Source organism: Stegostoma tigrinum, chromosome 45 (assembly GCF_030684315.1).
Source record: "Stegostoma tigrinum isolate sSteTig4 chromosome 45, sSteTig4.hap1, whole genome shotgun sequence".
Classification (NCBI taxonomy): domain Eukaryota; kingdom Metazoa; phylum Chordata; class Chondrichthyes; order Orectolobiformes; family Stegostomatidae; genus Stegostoma; species Stegostoma tigrinum.
This window is the reverse complement of record NC_081398.1, coordinates 7,924,036-7,944,216: the sequence shown is the minus strand read 5'-3', so window position 1 is coordinate 7,944,216 and position 20,181 is coordinate 7,924,036. Positions and strand designations below refer to the sequence as shown.

At 42.0% G+C, this 20,181-nt stretch overlaps 1 protein-coding gene and 1 long non-coding RNA gene across 4 annotated transcripts in view; one reads left to right on the top strand and one right to left on the bottom strand.

Moving 5' to 3' along the window:
• The window catches only part of LOC125448612 (uncharacterized), a 72,209-nt gene that overhangs the window by 190 nt on the left and 51,838 nt on the right, over nt 1–20,181 (top strand). The window lies entirely within an intron of this gene.
• Nucleotides 16,384–20,181, bottom strand: part of epoa (erythropoietin a) — a 61,822-nt gene continuing 58,024 nt past the window's right edge. For all 3 annotated transcript variants that reach the window (XM_048524013.2, XM_048524015.2, XM_048524014.2), the window contains one exon: nt 16,384–19,539. In XM_048524013.2, the coding sequence (XP_048379970.1) occupies nt 19,393–19,539 (147 nt within the window). In that variant the 3' untranslated portion in view covers nt 16,384–19,392. The remainder of the gene's footprint in view (nt 19,540–20,181) is intronic.

Below are 20,181 nucleotides of genomic sequence, written 5' to 3'. Positions count from 1 at the left end.
GCGCCCTCTGGGGTGGGAGGCCTAAAACGTCCATTTCCCCCATGTTCCCACAACTTTTTTTAAATGTGTGAGGGGAAACAGTATTAAATAATAACAAAATTAAATATTAGCAAAATAACCATCCCCTGCTAGTGAGCTGTGACACCATCCAGGGAGGGGTGCCAATGGACACATACTGCCAGCATCTGTTGACCCAAGTTTTTAGGACCCTGGCATACTCAGTGCAAACGAAATGATTAAAGCACAAAAGGTTCATTGGGGAAAAAACCCCAGCAAAACCTGGGAATAAATGTAGCAGGAAGATGCCTGTTGGTTCTTGAGCTTGTCCTGACTTCCTATCTCTGGGATTAGGTAGATTTAGAATTAGGTTTTATTGTCATGTGTGCAATGTCGCCATTCAGGGCACCATCTCGCGTACAAAGGTACTGAGGTATGAAAATAGGAAAGAATAAAGAAATAAGTTAAAAGCATTATCACCAAATTTCTTCTCAGTATGAAGTAGAAAAGTAAGGAAATAAAGTTAACTGTTAATCATTACAGAGATAATGGGAACTGCAGATTCTGGAGAATCCGAGATAACAAAGTGTGGATCTGGATGAACACAACAGGCCAAGCAGCATCTCAGGAGCACAAAAGCTGACGTTTCGGGCCTAGACCCTTCATCAGAGAGGGGGGATGGGGAGAGGGTTCTGAAATAAATAGAGAGAAGAGGGGGAGGTGGACCGAAGATGGATAGAGAAGATAGGTGGAGACCTATCCATCTTTGATCCACCTCCCCCTTTCTCCATATTTATTTCAGAACACTCTCCCCACCCCCCTTTTCTGTTAATCATTGCAGTCCATTCTTAAGCCATTGGCCTGCAGTCGCTTCATGCTGGGCATTCCTCCAAAAGGGCTCACTTTCCCCTGCACTTTAACCGACACTGGGCACGATTTCACCTAGGCTGGGCACGTTTTCACCCACGCTGGGCACACTCCCATTGACGCTGGGCTAAGTCTCGCCCGGGCTCACCAGTTGCTTTGCTGCTGAATACTGCACCACCAATGGCTGTCATCTGGGCCCAAGCCTTTGGCACACTGTTGTTGCTGTTTCCTCCATGACTGGCTTCTCTCCAGAAGATAAGTAACAAAAATTTTAAAAGATTAAAAAGAGAAAAAAGAAGCTAGGAAAGAAGAAAGTAAAAAGCAAAGAAGACGGAATGGATGAGACCTGGTCTTAGATGCCTCTACTCTGCCACTGCCATCTTAATGTAAGTAGGACAAGGGGACAGCAGTGCTGGGGTAGTGGTAGTGGATAGACAGGAAGGCGATAGCCTAGTGGTATCATCTCGAGACTATTAATCCAGAAATTCAGCTGATGTCCCAGGGACCCAGGATCCCACCACAGCAGATGGTTAATTTAAATTGAATTTTTAAAAATCTGGAATTAAGAATTTACTGATGACCATGAAATCATTGGCGATTGTTGGAAAAAAAACCACATCTGGCTCACTGATAGTAAGAACTGCAGATACTGGAGAATCTGAGATAACAAGGTGTAGAGCTGAATGAATACAGCAGGCCAAGCAGCATCAGAGGAGCAGGAAATTTCTGAAGAAGGGTCTCGACCTGAAACGTCAGTTTCCTGCTGTGATGCTGCTTGGCCTGCTGCGATCATGCAGCTCTACACCTTGCCATCTGGCTCACTAATGTCCTTCAGGAAAGAAAATATGTCATCCTCACCTGGTTTGGCCTACATGTGACTCCAGACCCATAGCATTGCGGTTGACTCTCAACTGCCCTCTGAAATAGTCTAGCAAGCCACGTCAATCGCTGCAAAGTCTCAACAAAGCAATGAAACCATACTAACTGTCTGGCATTGACCTAGGCATTGAAAACACAATGGCAGAATCAACCTCCGGACCTCTTTTAACTCTGTTTTTTCCTTCACAGACGCTGCCAGACCTGCTGAGCTTTTCCAGCAACTTTGTTTTTGTTCCTGATTTACAGCATCTGCAGTTCTTTCGATTTTCACTTGGCAGAATCAACCCTACTGACACTGCAAAGTCCACCTAACTAACGTCTGGGGATGTGGGGACTTGTGGCAAAATTGGGAAAGCTGTCTCACATACTAGCCAAGCAACAGTCTGACATAATCATACTTACGAAATTGTACGTTACAGAAAATGTTCCAGATACCATTATCACCATACTTGTAAAATCTTGTCCCGCGGGAGGCCAGACCCAGCAGAGGTGCGGCGCAGTGGTAAACAGCTGAGAGTCTTCAACATTGACTGAGGACCCCATGAAGTCTCATGGTTTCAGGTTAAACTTGGGCAGGGAAACCTGCTAATTACCACTTACCATCGTCCTTTCGCTGATGAATCAGAACTCCCTCAAGGAACTATACTAGAAGGAAGCACTGAGGGTGGTAAGGGCATAAAATGTACTTTGAATGGGGGACTTCAATCTCCCATCCAATGAGTGGCTTGGCAGCAGCACTATTGATCAAGCTGGTTGGCCTCTAAGGGACATAGTTGCTAGATGGGTTCTGCAATAGGTGATGAGGGAACTGACAAGAGGGAGAAATATACTTGACCTCATCCTTACCAATCTGCTGGCTGCAGATGCATCTGTCCAGGACAGTATCTCTAAGAGTGACTACTGCACAATCCTTGTGAAGACAAAGTTTCACCTTCACATTGAGAATACCCTCCATCGTACTGTGTGGCACTATCACCATGCTAAATGGGACAGACTTCAAACAGCTCAAGGCTGGGCATCCATGAGGTATGTGAGCTTTAAACAACAGCAGAATTATACTCCATCCTCATGGTCTGGCATATCCACCACTCAACCATTATCCTCTAGACAGGGGGTCAGTCCTGTTTCAATGGAGAGTGCAGGTGGGCATACCAGGAGCTGCATTAGGAATATCGTGTCAACTTGGTGAAGTTACTAAACAGGACTGCTTGCATGCCAAACAGCATTGGCAGCAAGTGATAGACAGCTAAGACATCCCATAGCTGTCAGCTCAGATTTAAGCTCTGCAGTCCTGCTACATCCAGTCATGAATGGTGGTGGACAATTAAACACTCACTGGAGGAGGAGACTCCACAAATATCCCCATCCTCAATGGTGGAAGAGCCCAGCACATCAGTGCAAAAGATAAGGCTGAAGCATTCCCAGCGATCTTCAGCCATAAGTACCAAGTGGATGTTCAATCTTTGCTTCCTCCAGTGATCCCCAGCATCATGAATACCAGCCTTCAGCCAATTCATTTCACTCCACATGATATAAAGAAATGGTTGGACACAAAGTCTGTGGGCCCTGACAATATTCTGGCAATAATACTGAAGACTTGTGCTTCAGAACTTACCACTCTCTTTGACAAGAGATAGTAAGAACTGCTGCTGCTGGAGCCAGAGATAACACAGTGTGGAGCTGGAGGAACCCAGCAGGCCAGACAGCATTGGAGGAGCAGGAAAGTTGACATTTTGAGTGTCCCGACGTGAAACGTTAACTTTCCTACTCCTCTGATGCTGCCTGGCCTGATGTGTTCCTCCAGCTCCACTCTCTTAGGCAAGCTGTTCCAGTACAGTTACAACACTGGCTCTACATGGCAATATGGAAAGTTGCCTAGATACGTCCTTTGTATAAAAAGCAGGACAAATACAACCTGAACAATTACGACCCCTTCAGTCTACTCTCAATTATAAGTAAAGCGATGGAAAGTGTCATCAACAATGCTATCAAGCAGCACCTCCTCCGAATAACCTGCTCAGTGATGCCCAGTTTGGGTTGCACCAGGGCCATTTAGCTTCTAAGCTTGTTGCAGCCTTGGTTTGAATGTGTACAAATGTGCTGAATTCCAGAGGTGAGGTGAGAGTGACAGCCCTTGACATGAAGGCCATATTCAACCAACTGGGCATCAAGGAGTCCCAGCAAAACTGTGAGTATCATTGAGTATCAGAGGACAAATATTCCACAGGTGGAGTCATACCTAACATATAGGAAAGTGGTTGTGGTTGTTGGAGGTCAGTTATCTCAGCTCCAGGACATCGCTGCAGAAGTTCCTTGGGGTAGTGTTCTAGGCCCAACCATCTTCAGGTGCCTCATCAGTTTTTACTTTCATCCAGCATAAGGTCAGAAGTGGGGACGTTCACCAATGATTGCACAATGTTCAGCACCGTTCATGATTCCTCAGATACTGAAACAAGACCTGGACAATATTGTGGCTCGCATTCACAAGGAGCAAGTAACATTCGTGCCACGCAAATGCCAGGCAATGACCATCTCTAATAAGAGACAATCGAACCTCCACTCATTGATTACCGTCATTGAATGCCCTATCAACATCCTTATGGTTACCATTGACCAGAAACTCAATTGGACTCGCTGCATAACAGTGGCTACAAGAGCAGGTCAGAGGCTATGAATACTGTGGCAAATTATTCACCACCTGACTCCCCAAAGTCTGTCCATTGTCTCCAAAGTAGTAGTCATGAGTGGGATAGAATACTCCACACTTACGTGGATGGTTGCAGCTCCAACAACACTCAAGAAGCTTGTCTCCATCCAGGACAAAGCAGCCCGCTTGATTGGCACCACATCCACAAATATCCACTCCCTCTACCACCGATGCTTAGTAGCAGCAGTGTGTACTATCTACAAGATGCACTGCCAAAATTCACCAAGGATCCTCAGACAACCCCACCTTCCAAATCCACAACCACTTCCATCCAAGGGACAAGGATAGAAGATACATGGGAACTCCGCACACTGCAAATTCCCCTCCAAGACACTCAGCGTTCTGACTTGGAAATATATCGCCTTTCTTTCACTGTTGCTGGGTCGATTCCTACAGTTCTTTCCTGAAGGGCATTGTGGGTCAAGCCACAGCACATAGACTTTAGCAGGTCAAGAAGGCAGTTTATCACATTTTCTCAAGGGTAACTAGGAACGAGCAATAAATGTTGTCCAGCCAGCAATGCTCCCACAAATAAATAAAAAACACAGCCACTGGATAAGTATAGTCCAGAGCCCCAGTTTAGTTATCTAAATGCATCAGTTCCTAATCACATTGTGATAGCAGGCCAAATTTAAACATGATTAATAAAAACTGAAATATAATGTTAGGTCATAATGATCGCAAATCTGTTCCTGATTGGTATAAAAACCCATCTGATTCACTTTAGCAACTTTAACCACTCTGACTTACATGCGACTCCAGATCCATAGCAATGTGGTTGACTGCTAATTGTCCTCTGCAAAAGGCAATTAGGGATCTGTTGACTTTGCCAGTGGTACCTACATCCCATTAAAGAATATTACAAAAGAATACATAGCATAGAAACATGCCTTTTGACCCAACAAATCTCATGTTTTCTCCCAAACTCTAAATTTCACAAACCCTAAATCTACCATTGTAACCACTATTCCCTTCTCCCCAAAATTGTGGCCTTTCCCCTTAAATGCATCAACACTATTTTCCTTGACCACTCCTTATAGTAGTGAGTTTTGCATTCCCATCACTTCTTGAGTGAAGACTTTTTTCTGAATTCCCTCTTGCTTGGTGATGATCTTGTATTCATGGTCTCAATCTGCTCTTTTCCTTAAATAAAATGGCTGTGCCTCCTATTTTGATATCCGATTCCCAAATATCTTAATTCCCTTAAAATTTCATCAATAATAGTTCTGAATATATTTGGTGACCGAACATCCATGCTGTTTTGGGCAGAGAATTCCAACAACTGTCAATCTCATGAGCGAATTAATTTACCTTATTTAAATTATTAATGGCTTACTCATGATGATGCTCTGAGCTGTAGACTCTTGAAGCAAGAGAAACAATCTCTCAGTGTCTATTCTATAAAGCTATCACAGGATCTTATATTATTTCGAAGAAATCAATGCTGACATTCCAGTGCAGTACTGAGAAAGTACTACGCTGTTGGAGAAGCTGTTTATCTAATAAGACATAAAATTGAAGCTTGATTTGCCTGCGAATGTTAAAGATCCCATGACATTACTGCAAAGGGAGTTCACCCTGATGTTCTGGCCAATATTTCTCCCTTATTCAGCCTCATAAAGGTTGATTATCTGGTTATTAAGTAGGTCTTAATAGCAGGCAGGTCTTTTGACCCTGTGAACCTGCTGGACTGTTTAATAAGATTGTAGCCGATCTTACTGTGGTCTCAACTCTACATTCCTCCCTGCCCCTATAACCCACAACTCGCTTTTCTATCAAAACTCTATCCAGAATTCAGGCTTGAATAAATTCAATGACCTGCAATGACCTCCACTGCTTTCTGAAGAGAATTGCACAGATCAATGGTCCTTTTGGAGAAAGAACAATTCTCTTCATCTCTGCTTTGAAAAGGAGCTCTCATATTTTTAAACAGTATCTTTTTGTTCTTAAGTTGCCAAAGTTCCTCAATATACACAGTGTATCCGGTCCTTTCAGGATCATAACTGCTTCAAATCAAGTGCCTCTCATTCCTCTAAACTCCAGAGGGAAAAGACCAAACCTGTTCAACCTTTCTTCATTAGGGATGAGTGCTTATCCCATTACTGTTTATGGGACCTCAATGTGCTCAGTTTGACTGCATCCGTTACAACCATGGCTGTAATCCAAACACACTTCATTGACTGTGAAGTACTGTGAGAGGTAAAGTGGGTGAAAAAAACGCTTTAAAAAGTTTGTAAATTCTTGCTTTGACCGCACACGAATAAAATTGACATTTTGTTTGTGCTTTCTGTGATTTCAAAGTCTGTCAGGTTCTCCTGATGGGGGTGCTGTCATCAGTTTTATAAATCTTGCCACAGAGAATTCTCTTACGGAATTAGAGTAATAGAATCATAGAGATATCCAGCACAGAAACAGACACTTCAGTCCAACCTGTTCATGCCAACCTAATATCCGAAATAAATCTAGCCCCATTTGCCAGTGTATGGTCAATAACTGTCTAAATCCTTCCTATTCATGTACCCATCCAGATGCCTTTTAAATGTTGTCATTGTACCAGCCCCCACCATTTCTTCTGGCAGCTCATTCCATAAACGCAGCAGCCTCTGTGTGCAAAAGTTGCCCCTTAGGTCCCTTTTAAATCTTTTCCCTCTCACCTTAAACCTGTGCCCTCTAGTTTTGCATTCCCTCACCCTGGGGAAAAGACCTTGTCTCTTTACCTTATTTTATAAACCTCTGTAAGGTCACCCCACAGCACCTGACATTCCAAGGAAAATTGCCCCAGTCTATTCAGCCTCTCCTTACAGCACAAACCCTCCAATCCTGGCAACATCCTTGTAAATCTTTCTGAACACTTTCAAGTTTCAAAACATCTTTCCTGTAGCAGGGAGACCAGAATCACCAACAGTATTCCAATAGTGGCCTAACCAAGTCCTGCACAGCCGCAACATGACCTCGCAACTCATCCTCAATGCACTGACCAGTAAAGGCAAGCATACCAAATACTTTTTTAACTATCCTAAGTACCTGTGACTCCTCTTTCAAGGAACTATGAACCTGTACTCTCAGGTCTCTTTGTTCAGCCACAGTCCCAGGACCTTACCATTAAATGTACAAGCCTTGAATTGATTTGCCTTTCCAAAATACAGCATATCACATTTATCTAAATTAAACTCCATCTGCCGCTCCTCAGCCCATTGGCCCATCTGATCAAGATTCTGATGTACTCTGAGGTAACCTTCTTCACTGTCCACTACACCGCTAATTTTGTTGTCATCTGCAAACTTACATACCTCCTGTGTTGACATCCAAATCATTTTATAAATTACAGAAAAGCAGTCGACCCAGAACTGTTCCTTGTAGCACACCGCTGGTCACAGGCTTCCAGGCTGAAAAGCAATCCTCCACCACCACTCTCTATCTTTGACTTTCAAGCAGTTCTGTATCCAAACAGCTAGTTCTTCTTGTATTCTATGTGATCTAACCTTGCTAACCAGTCTACCTTGAGAACCTTGTCAAACGCCTTACTGAAGTCCATATAGATCACATCCACCACTCTGCCCTCATCATTCCTCTCTGATACTTCTTCAAAAAAACTCAATCAAGTTAGTGAGACACAATTTCCCATGCACAAAGCCATGTTGACTATCCCTAATCAGTCCTTGCCTTTCCAAATACATGTAAATCCCTCACAATTCCTTCCAACAACTTGCCCACTGCAATGTCTGGCTCACTGGACTATAGTTTCCTGGCTTTTCCTTACCACTTTTCTTAAGTAGTGGCACCACGTTAGGCAAACTGCAGGCTCCCGGCACCTCGCATGTGTCAGATGTTAGACAGATATCTAAGCAAGGGGTCCTTATTCTGTACATCAAAATTGATCTCATTCATGAACATTAATGCAATTAAATATAGTCTATAAAATTAATAGTTAGACTTGAAGATTTACCAGAAATACCACACAGAGCGAGCACAGTATAGTATACCTTTCGAAATGAACAATGAAATAATTTACCATTCACCAGTCCATATCTGTGAAACTGCTGGTCCTAGTGTTAGAGCTGGAGATAATGCTCCCATTAAACCTGAACTACAATGTATTGAACAGAGTCCCTTTTTAATAGAAACAGAAATTCTCCAGTGGTATGATTCAGTCGCGTGTACACTGACATTAATTACTGACACTAAACAAATAGGTTCATAACCCTTTTCAATCAGACACTTTTATTGTCAGAATGTACATTTGACCAGATTTGGATTGTGAATGATATATGTCCCTTGAAAGACACAGCATGTGTTCAGGTTAAACACTCCCCAAATCCAACTAAACTGGCTTGGCAGCCTCTGTTGCATTTGGCCATTGATGAAGGAAGTGGGTTGAAAAGGAATAGGATTAAAAACAACTCACATCACAGAAGAGGAAGCTCAGGAGGTCTTAGAGAATACGAAGTTGGATAAAACTCCGGGATCTGAACTAATGTTCAGATGTTATGGGAAGTAAGGGAGAAAATTAGGAGACCACTTGCAGAAATATTTGCATCATCTAAAACTGTGGGTGAGGTACCTGATGACAGGAGATTGGCTAATGTTGTACCTTTGTTTAAGCAAGGTTGTAAGGAGAAACTGGGGAACTACGGACCTGTGAGCCTGACTTCAGTTGTGGGTAAATTGTTGGAGGTGATTATAAAATTTAGGATCTATGGACATCTAGAGAGGCAGAAATTTATTAGTGATAGTTAGCATGGTTTTGTGCAAGGAAAACCATGTCTCACAAACTTGACTGAGTTTTTTGAGGAAGTTAACTAAAAGGTTGATGATGGCAGAATGGTAGACATTGTTTATTTGGATGTTAATAAAGCTTTTGACAGGGTTCTGTATGGTAGACTAATTAGTAAAGTCACATGGGATTCAGGTGAGTCTGCCAATTGAATACACAATTTGGCTTAATGGTTGGAGATAGAGCATCATGGTGGAGGGTTGCCTTTCAGTCTGGAAGCCTGTGACCAGCGGTGTTCCACAGAAATCGGTTCTGGGTCCTCTTTTGTTTGTCATTTATATAAATGATTTGTATGAGAATATAAAAGGCATGGTTAGTTAGTTTGCAGATGATACCAAAATTGGTGGCATTGTAGACAGTGAAGAAGGGTTTCTAAGATTATAAAGGGATCTTGATCAAATGGATCAATGGACTGAAAAATGGCTGATGGAGTTCAATCTGGATAGATGCAATGTTTTGCATTTTGGTACAACAAGCCAGGGTAGGGCTTATACAGTTAATGGTAGGGCCTTGGGTAGTGCTGTGGAACAGAGGGACCTAGAGGAACAGGTACATTATTCTTTAAAGTTTGCGTCACTTATTGACAGATGGTTAAAAAGGCATTGGGAACTCTTGCCTTCATTGCTCAGTTCTTTGAGTATTGGAGTTGAAACGTTATGTTGGGGTTGTACAGGACATTGGTGAGCCCTCTTTTGGAATACTGTGGCCAGTTCTGGGTGCCCAGTTGTAGGACGGATATTATCAAGCTGGAAAGGATTCAGAAGAGATTTACCAGGAAGTTGCCAGGTATGGAATGTTTGACTTACTTACAAAGAGAGGCTGGATAGGCTGGGACTTTTTTCACTGGACCATACAAAGATGAGAGGTGACCTGATTGAAGTTTATAAAATAATGACAGGTATGGGGAAAGTTGATGATAGTTGTCTTTTCCCTGAGATGGGGAATTTCAAGATTAGGGGAAACATTTTTAAGGTGCGAGGATAGAGATTTTAAAAAAGACATAAGAGGCAAACCTTTTACACAGTGGGTGGTTCACATGTGGAATGAACTTACTGATGAAGTGGTGGATGCAAATATAATTATAACATTTAAAAGACATTTGGATGAATATATGAATAGGAAATGTTTGCAGGGATATGGGCCAGGAGCAGGCAGGTGGGACTAGTTTAGTTTGGGATTACGTTAGGCATGGACTGATTGGACCAAAGGGTCTGTTTCTCTGCTGTACGACTCTATGTGAAATGCCAATGTTGCATTATGTCTACTGAGTAACATTAAAGTATTGGATCTTGATCTTATCTTCCTTAAAAATTCCAAACTGTGCCAGCCTCAAAGATAGCTGCCCATTTGCTTGTTTAATTTGGTGTCAGTTAACTTTTTGCCAGCTTTCTACTGCTTTAGCAATCTGTAAGTCATGGCTTAATGCAGTGGGTGTAACTGTGTGGCATCTGGGTTACCAGGCTATGAACCGAAGACAGCTCCAGAGAAGCCAGCACACAGGGCATGATTGTCCCTTCTGTGGAGATGATACGAGAGATGATGAGAGGGGAAATAGTTGGGTAAGATGATAAAATGTGAGGCTGGATGAACACAGCAGGCCAAGCAGCATCTCAGGAGCACAAAAGCTGACATTTCGGGCCTAGACCCTTCATCAGAGAGTTAATCAGAGAGAATTAATCAGAGAGCTAATAATCAGAGAGTTCATCAAATAGTTGGGTAAGTTGGCTTTCGGTAGAAAATCACCTTCTGATCACCTCCACAGTTAACTGCTGTTCAAGGTCAGTGGAGACTTTCCTGACTTGCCAACAATTAAAGTTGTTAAGCAGTTCGAAGCTGACTCCCTTATCCCCGTGACCCTCACCCTGAAGACTTACCTTCCCATTATTGGATCCCCAAGGAATAGGCTGTGTATGGTGACCATTTGGACCCAGTAGTTGCTGTCTTCTGATTGGCTGGCAGCTTCCAACCTTTTTGAGCTTAATGAGCTGATTGGTGAGTTATCTCACCGGCGGAGGCAGCATGTAAGTTGTCATCTGACACTCTTGTTACCTATGTTTAGAAAATATATGGAAAACTCTGTCCATGATCCCAGCTGATACTGACGGTACTGGCAGTGTGCAGCTGGAGGCAATATTGTAGAATCATAGAATCCCTACAGTGTAGCTAGAGATCATTCAGGGCATCAAGTCAGAAGAACTCTTTGAAGAGCAACCCAGACCCACCCTATCCCTATAACCCCACATTTACCATATGTAATTCCCACATCTTTGGACAATCTGGCATGGCCAGTCCACTGAACCTGCACACCTTTGGAGTGTGGGAGCAAACCATAGCACCTGGCAGAGACCCATGTAGACATATCTGCACTGACAGTCACCCACGGCAGTAATTGAACCCAGGTCCCTGGCACTGTGAGGCAGCAGTGCTAACCACTGTGCTGCTTTGTACTTCAGATCAGATTTTTGCAAATGACCCTATCCTGTCCATGCTGCTATTTTTACTGGTCTCTGGGTCAATGTTTAAGCCTTAGCTGGCAACTGACGCAGATGGTCTGGCCAGTTACTTCGTTGTTTGTTTTGAGGAGTTGAAAGGCACTATGTGAATGCACATTGTTCATCTGAAGCCACTCCAGGAGTTAGTCAAGAGAAATGTCTGAATAACTCATTCTCTGATTTATGAATGCATAGGGTGCATTATGGTTGTTGCAACGTGTCAAAATGTACAGCCCACAAATCTTAAATAGTCAATCATAAAATCACTGACTGTCTTTCTTTGTGTTTGTTGCTTCAGAGGGAAGTTGACAGGGATCTCACTGTTCATTTTCAGTCTTCTACTAGGCCTTGGTTGGATGATTGATCTAGAGAACAGCCCCCTCCAGTGTTGCGTCACCCACTCAGGGCCGTACTAAATTGTTGCTGGTTCAAGCCTTGGCTGAAAACTTAAAGCAGGGGAGACTCAACTTTTCCTATTGTCATTACCTATTCCAGCCTGAAACTCTAATATATCTGTGTTCCTACAAGTCAGAATTCTGCAGAACATTCCCAATTTAAATCACCACTATTGGTAGCCGTAACTTCAGTTGTCTAGTCCCTAAGCTTTGGAAGTGCTACTCCCACTTTCTACTTCTTTTCCTGTCTTTAAGACACTTCTTAAATCTAGATGTTCTGAAGAGGGGTCACGAGACTCAAAACGTTATGTTTATTTTTTCTCCACAGATGCTGCCAGATCTGAATTTCTCCAGCAATTTCTGTTTTGTTTCAGAATTTCAACATTCACATTTCTTTGTTTTACCTTGTCTTACTTACCTTGTCTTCTTTGACTAAACCTCTAATCATCTGGCTTAATATTATTGTTAACTATCCCATGATATCTTTTCAGGGTCATGAGTTTCTGTCCTGGGTCTTTATCTAACTAAACAGGCCAATTTTTGACATGTGAGTGTTCGGGCTTATAGGGCAGGTTGTCCCACAGGGTAGTGGGATCTGGAGAGCAGGATTTCTTGCCCTTTCTTCTCTGCCTCATCATTAAGTCTTTGTGGATCAAAGCATGATGCTGCTCAATGAACAAGTTGTTGCCATTTTGAATGGTTCGACCATTTGGCAGGCAATCAGTGCTAAGCTGTCACACTTCCAGGAAAGCTTCAGAGTATCTTGAATTATTACTTTCACCGTCCCAATGAATACTGGGCATTGGAGTGTTGGGTAAACAGGACCTGGTCAGTCGTCCTGATGTGATATTCAGTCCATTGATGTTGACCTGAATACACGTTATGTACCTTTGTGTATATTTTACTGTATAAGGAGTCTGAGAAGTGTTTTGAATGTTTAATTATATTTAGACTCTATATGAATACACGTTATTGTTGTTTCCCTTGATACCTATCTTTTTCAAGATGTTTATACTATCAGATCTTAGGGTCATCGTCTCAGGATTTGTCTACCAATAAGGCAGTAACACTTGAAGGATACCTTACCAAAGCTCCAGCCCTCTGCCCCCAAAGCACAAGCCAAGGATGTGATGAAATATTCTTCACTTGCCCAGATAAATGCAGATTCAAAACACTCAAGTAATTGCACTGTGGGACAGTATGCCTTTAATTGTTTCATCCTAAATAATTTTAAACTTGAGGGTAACATGCAGTTTAAATACAGCAACAACCTCTGAGAACAAACCACATAATCAACTTCAAAATCTTCTTAAGATATTACTTATTACATTGCTGTTCAGATCTCCATAGCATCACTATCCAGGGGGTTTCCACCAACCAGAAACTGAACCGATCAACAATGTTAAGTATCATATCTACAAGAGCAGGTCGGAGGTTAAGAACTCTGAGGTGAAAAACTTGGTTTCTGACTCCCCAAAGTATCTCCAATGTCTACAAAGTATAAGTAAAGATCAGAATGTGAGGGAATACTATCTGCTTGTCTGGACCATTGGAGTTCTAACAATATTCAAGAAGCTGGACATCATCAGTATCAAAGTAGCCTATTTGATTGGTACCAATGCAATACCTTAACCATTCACTCTCTTCACCTGTGAGGCACATTGCCAACAATGCGTACCATCTAAAATATAAAGTTGTTATAGTCTTACCAGACCATAGGGCTGCTGTCTTTAGGGAGTGACTGAAGGGTTACCTTGCTTCAGGCAAGGCGTGAAGGTAGAGAAGTGGAATCCTTTATGGTAACCTCAGCCAGGAACTGAACCCATGCAGTCAGTGTCATTCTACATCACAAAAAAAGTTATTTGTCAATGTACTATCTACCAGATGCACTACAGCAACTCACAAGGCTCTTTCAAAAACACCTTTCAAACCCACAACCATTACCATCTAGAAGGATAAGAGCAGCAGATACATGGGAACACCATCCTGACTCTGAACTATAAGACTGTTTCTCATCCTTGCTGGGTCAAAATTTTGTAACTACCTCCCTGACAGCACTGTTGGACATACCTAAACCGCACAGTCTGTAGTTATTAAAGAAAATACCATCACCTTCACAAGGAGTAATTAGGAATGAGTGGTAAATATTGGCCTTGCCAGTGACACCCATCTCTCACAAATGAACAAAAAAGCCACATGAATTACAAACAGTGAAATCACCAGTTAAGCAACATAAGTATAAATAGATTTGAGAGCTATGAGATCAGCAGGTCATAGTTTGAACATCCTCAATTTAAGTGCTTGAGTCCAAATTATGAGAATATATCTGTTGATTGGCTCGAGCTTTTGTCTGTTGGCCCGTTACCAATCCAACTACTTCATTATTATTTGACATCCACAGAAACAGTAAACTGGGGTCTCATTTCCAGTAATGTTCAATGACTGGTTAATCTTTTATTTACAGTGAGGGGCTTCCTAGCTTTCCCAACATAGCCCACACATGCGAACTTTGCAACAATGTCCTCTAGCACTGATTTGCTAACTAAGGTCACCTAACTCAAGGGCACAAAATGTTCTGGTTGGACTTAGAAGGACATGTGAATTCCACATCTGAGATATAGAGATTAGCAACAGGGGAATAGCCAAAATGGGATTGTCCTGCTGGAACTGAAAATTGTTTGTACACTGTGCTGTAAGAGAGAGGCGTTGGTGATGTAGTGGCAACATTGCTGGACTGGTAATCCAGAGACCCCGACTAATGGCCTGAGGACGAAGCTTTGGCAGCTGATGGAACTTAAGTCTGGAATTGAAAGCTAGTTTGGTAATAGTGACTATTCATTGTCATAAAAACCCACCTGCTTCACAAATAACTAATCGGAAAGGCAATCTGACATCCTTATCCAGTCTGACCATTATGTGAGTCCAGGCCCACTTAAATGTAGTCAATTCTTAGCCGCCTGTTGAAATGGCCTAAAAGCAACTTGGGTAATTTAAGGATTAGCAACAAATGCTATTCTTACTAGTGATGCTCATGGACCAAGAAAGAATTTTTAAAACGGGCAAGTTGCTCATTATTCGTCCTCACTGGCCATTTGCAGCACTCAACAATGGCCAAGATTAGGTGATGCAGGGCAGGTCTGGCAAATAAACTGACTGTACTGAGCTGCTAGCTCCAGGCGATACCATGTGACAAACCCACCCATTGAGTGATAGGGGAAAAGGGGTTAATGGTAATGGGGATTCTATGGAATGTAAAAATAGGTGCATTAGATTACTGGGCCCATTGAGACTGCTCTACTGCTTAATTAGATCACAGCTGATCTGATGTGGCCTTAACTCCACTTTTCAGCCTGTACCCCATAACGTGTAATACCCTTGTAAGCCAAATTGTCTAACTCAGCGTTGAATTGAAATTCAAATGACACTGACATACTGAGCAAACATTTCTAGGTCTGCAGCGACCTGCAGTGCAAAGGTCACAAATTGCCCAACCACTGGATAAAAAGACACAGAATCAACAATAATTCTAACAGTTTGTACAGACTTATTTATTTACATTTGAAAGTATTTAAAAATGATGTTGGATTGGCGTCCTACTACTAGCCTGTGCCAGTTTGCCAAGCTGTGGATCTTTCTAGTACTAGTGCAATGGATGCAGATTAAAATTCAGGTAATTTCCTGCAGGAAAGGCAAATATCCAGGAATAAAATATACTGAAGTGAGGCAACAAGATTAGGGATATTGTGGTAACTTTGATTTATAACAAGTATAAAATGAATGTCATTGGTAGCACCATTTCTGTCACAGTACACAGTTCCATGGGTAGTTGTTGGTTTGAGATAGCTTTCCAAAACAGATGGCTTTCACACAACAAATCAACTCTGGCTGAAATCCTAACAATGCTTGAATCGAGAACTGTATGTGTAGGGAAACACTGTACCAGTCAAACCCTGAAAGCCTAGCCTGTTCTCTGGAGGCGCTGCCCATTCTGATCAGCTCACTATGTTCATTACTGCCAATACTGTTCAGCTCATAAAAACCAAAAGAACTGCGGATGCTGTAAATCAGGAACAAAAACAAAGTTGCTGGAAAAGCTCAGCAGGTCTGGCAGCATCTGTGAAGGAGAAAGCAGAATTAACGTTTCGGGTCCAGTGACCCTTCCTCAGACCTTCCTCTGAGGAAGGGTCACTGGACCCGAAATGTTAATTCTGCTTTCTCCTTTGCAGATGCTGCCAGACCTGCTGAGCTTTTCCAGCAACTTTGTTTTTGTTCCTGTTCAGCTCGATCTCACTGTGAGCAAACCTAACCTGTGTACTTAAAAGAGAAAACACTTGCCTAGAGTCAAGAGGATAGACAACACATTATGTCACTGAATGATTAGATGGTTTTTGATGAGTCATTTTGCTTAAAAATATTGATTAGCACAAATAGAGGCCTTTTGGCTTGTTAAGCACATACTGGCTCTCTGAAAGAGCAACTCACTTAGAGACACTCCCTTGCCTTCTTCCGGTAGCCTTGCAATATTCTTTTTTGGGACAATAATTCAAGTCCTATTAAAAGCCTTGATTAAATTGTCTTGTGCCACACTTCCAGGCAGCGCATTCCAGATCTAATGATTCACTACATGAGAAGTGTTAACCTCAGTTGCTTTTATGTCTTTTCACATTTACCTGAAATATGTTCCCTCTAATTCTAGGATTATTCCCCATTGAGAAGGGTTTCTTCCTGTCTGCTCTGTCTAGAACCCTCATGTTTTTTCATCTCTCTAACTCCTCTCTGTTACTAGTGCTCATATCCTTCCTATAACCAGATGCAGTACTCCAGTTGAGGCTGAAGCAGTTTATTGTACAGGTTCTTCACAGCTTTTGTTCTCTTATTGATTCTACATGGCTCACAAGACAATAATGTATAGGAGCAGAAATAGGCCATTTGACCCATCGAGTCTGCTCCTCCATTCAATGGCATCATGGCTGATCTGATAATCCTTAACTCCACTTTCTTGCCTTTTCCCCTTCCCCATAATTCTCGATTCCCTTACTAATCAAAAATCTGACTATTTTAGCCTTGAATACACTCAACGGTTGAGCTTGTATAGCCCTCAGTGTAAAGACTTCCACAGATTGTCAACCTTCTGACAGGACAGAAATGAGGAGAAATTTCTTCTAAATGGTAACCCCTTATTCTGAGATTATGCCTCTGGTCCTAGACTCTCCCACGAGGAGAAATATCCTTTCAGCAATTACCCTGTCAAGAATCTCATATGTTTCAAAAAGATTGCCTCCCATTCTTATCAACTCCATTGAATGCATGCCTACCTTCCTCAACTTCTCCTCATTGGATAGTTCGTTCAATCTGGGACCTAGTGAACCTTCTCTGGACTGCCTCCAATGACAGTATATCTTTTCTTAGACATATTGATAGTATTCCAAGTGTGGTCTAACTAGTGCCTTGTATAGTTTCAGGAAGAATTTCCCTATTTTTATACTCGATTCCCTTTGAAATAAAGGCCAACATTCCACTTCCCTTCCTGTTATCTTCTGAACTTGTATGCTAGCTTTTTAAATTTATGCATAAGGATTCTCAAGTGCTTCCATGCTGTAGCTTTCTGCAGTCTTTCTCCATTCAAATAATATTTGGCTCCTCTCTTTGTGCTGCCAAAGTTCGTAAGCTCACATTTTCCCATGTTATTTTGTTTGCCAAGATTTTTTTCACTTGCCTAACCTGTCTATATCCCTCTGCAGACTCTTTGTATTATCATCAGTACTTGCCTTTCCACCTGTTTTTGCATCATCTGAAAACCCGGCTACCCGCACATTCACTTCCCTCATCCAAATCATTAATATAAATTGTAAATAATTGTGGCCCCAGGACTAACCTCTGTGGCATCCTACTAGTTACAGGTTGCTATCCTGTAAACACACCCCTTACCCCAATTCTGTTTCCTATTAGTGTGTGAAACTTCTGTCAATGTTACCTGCACTATCAACCTGTCCTGTCATTTTCAACAATCGCCTGCCTCCAAACCCACAGCAATTAGGTTAACTCTTAATTACCCTCTGAAATGACCAGTAAGCCATGCAGTTAAAGTGTAATTAGGATTGTTCTTTGTATTGTGCCAGGGCATCTCTTTGTGTCCATCTGTCAAAGCCGTAGAAGCCTCAGTTTAGCATTGGCAATCTAGTGATAGATGGCACTGAATGTCAGCCTGGTTTAGGTGCTCCAGGCTTGGAATGGGGCTATGAAATCACAATCCTCAGAGTCAATGAATCAGGTACCACTTAGAGAAAAATGAACAGTACTGCAACTGTTGGAAATATGAACTGAAAACAGATAAAGCTTTGATGCTGCCTGAACTGCTTTGTGCTTGCAACCTTTCCTGTTTGAACTACCCGTTAGCCTTGACCACACAGCAGGATATGCTGATTTCGTCCATACAATGAAAGCTGGGGCAATGGTCTTAAAGGAGTAGCTGAACACCACAATCACATTTCAGATTTTGAAAGAGTTTGATTGTGGAAACCAGCACACCAATGACCAGTGATAGGTGCAGAAGAATGGGAGGAAAAATGCATGCTCACAATAAAAAAGTCCGAAGTTATACAGTTAGAACTCAGGCTGACAGGCTGTACATGACAAATAAATATGTTTAAATAGATATAATATTTTAATCAACATGAAGCTGATCTACAGTGATTCAGCAATAGTATTAAACTTTTCTGTCACCTTCTTCCCACACAATTCAATGAAACATTCAATCAAGTTCTCATCATTTATACAATACTTCTAACAGGTTACCAGTGAACTTTAGTTCACAAGTTAAGCAATAACAAAGATCTGAGGTGTGATAGAGCTTAAAAGGTACAAAAGACATGAAACCCATGTGTCCAGTCTGCACAGTACTTTTGTGAAACAATGCCCTCAACAGTGAGCAACACCATTGATAAACAGACACTTTCTTCTGTAGATCTGTCAAATTCAGAATGCCTCCATGGGTGTGGTATTTTCTCTTTGTCTCTCTCGAGTTCAAAAATTTGAGAGTGCTTATATTCCGGTTACCACAGTCTCTGTGGCTGGACAGTATACTGTTGGACATTCAGCTCCTCTTTCGAACATTATATTCCAAATGAACCAGGCCATCTTCTTCTTTATCCTTTTATCGATGTTCCTTCTTTCTACGCTCCTTTTTGGTGCTATACAGTGTTATGCTTAGAATGCAAAGGTTACAGCTTATAATCTGCTTCGGAAGCTCCTTCAGAGTCTGCTGGTGTTCAGCTGGGACTGTCAGCTTGTTGCCAGATTGCAAGCTTCTGTGTCAAGGAAAAACAGTCTGACTTTACCTTGTAGGAAATTTAAATATGCATGAAAAATGGTTCTCAGTGTTCTCGTGTTAAAAGTGGTCTGCAGCTCCCGTTCTTGATTTAGGATATCCTGCACAAAAGCAAAAGACAATTTGTTTTAGATATAACAAAACCAACCAGCAGGAGGAGAAAGCACTGTGTAGGTATGCATTGGGGAGCTTTAATCTCAATGAGCTAGGTTAAAAGCTGACTCATACTGAGACCTAGGGAAGACCCCTAGGGCCTATCACTCTATCTGTGGGATAAATATATATTTCCCCTGCCTATCAGCTAGATGTCCGCAGCAATTACATTTTGAGTAGTCTCAATCTAGTTCCTATACACATCCATAGCATGAACCTGACTTTCAAAGGATAGGAGGGCTAATGAAATGTCAGCCTTTATTGAAGGAGGAAATGAGTACATCTTACTTCTTTTTTATTGGTCAAACTGCATCTTGGAGCGCTGTTAGCAGTTTTGGTCTCCTTGTCTCAGGAAAAATACTTTTGCCACAGAGGGAATGCGATGAAGACATGTTCCCAGATTGACAGGGAGTGCTCTACAAAGAGTGATTGAACAAACTGGGCCTGTTTTCACAAAAGTTGCAAAGAATGAAACGTGATAGATAGAGTAGATGCAGGTATGATGGTTTCCCAAGGGGACACAACTTAAAAATAAGGGAATTGCATTTAGGTCTTAGATGAAGAGGTTTTTATACATAGAAGGTTGTGAA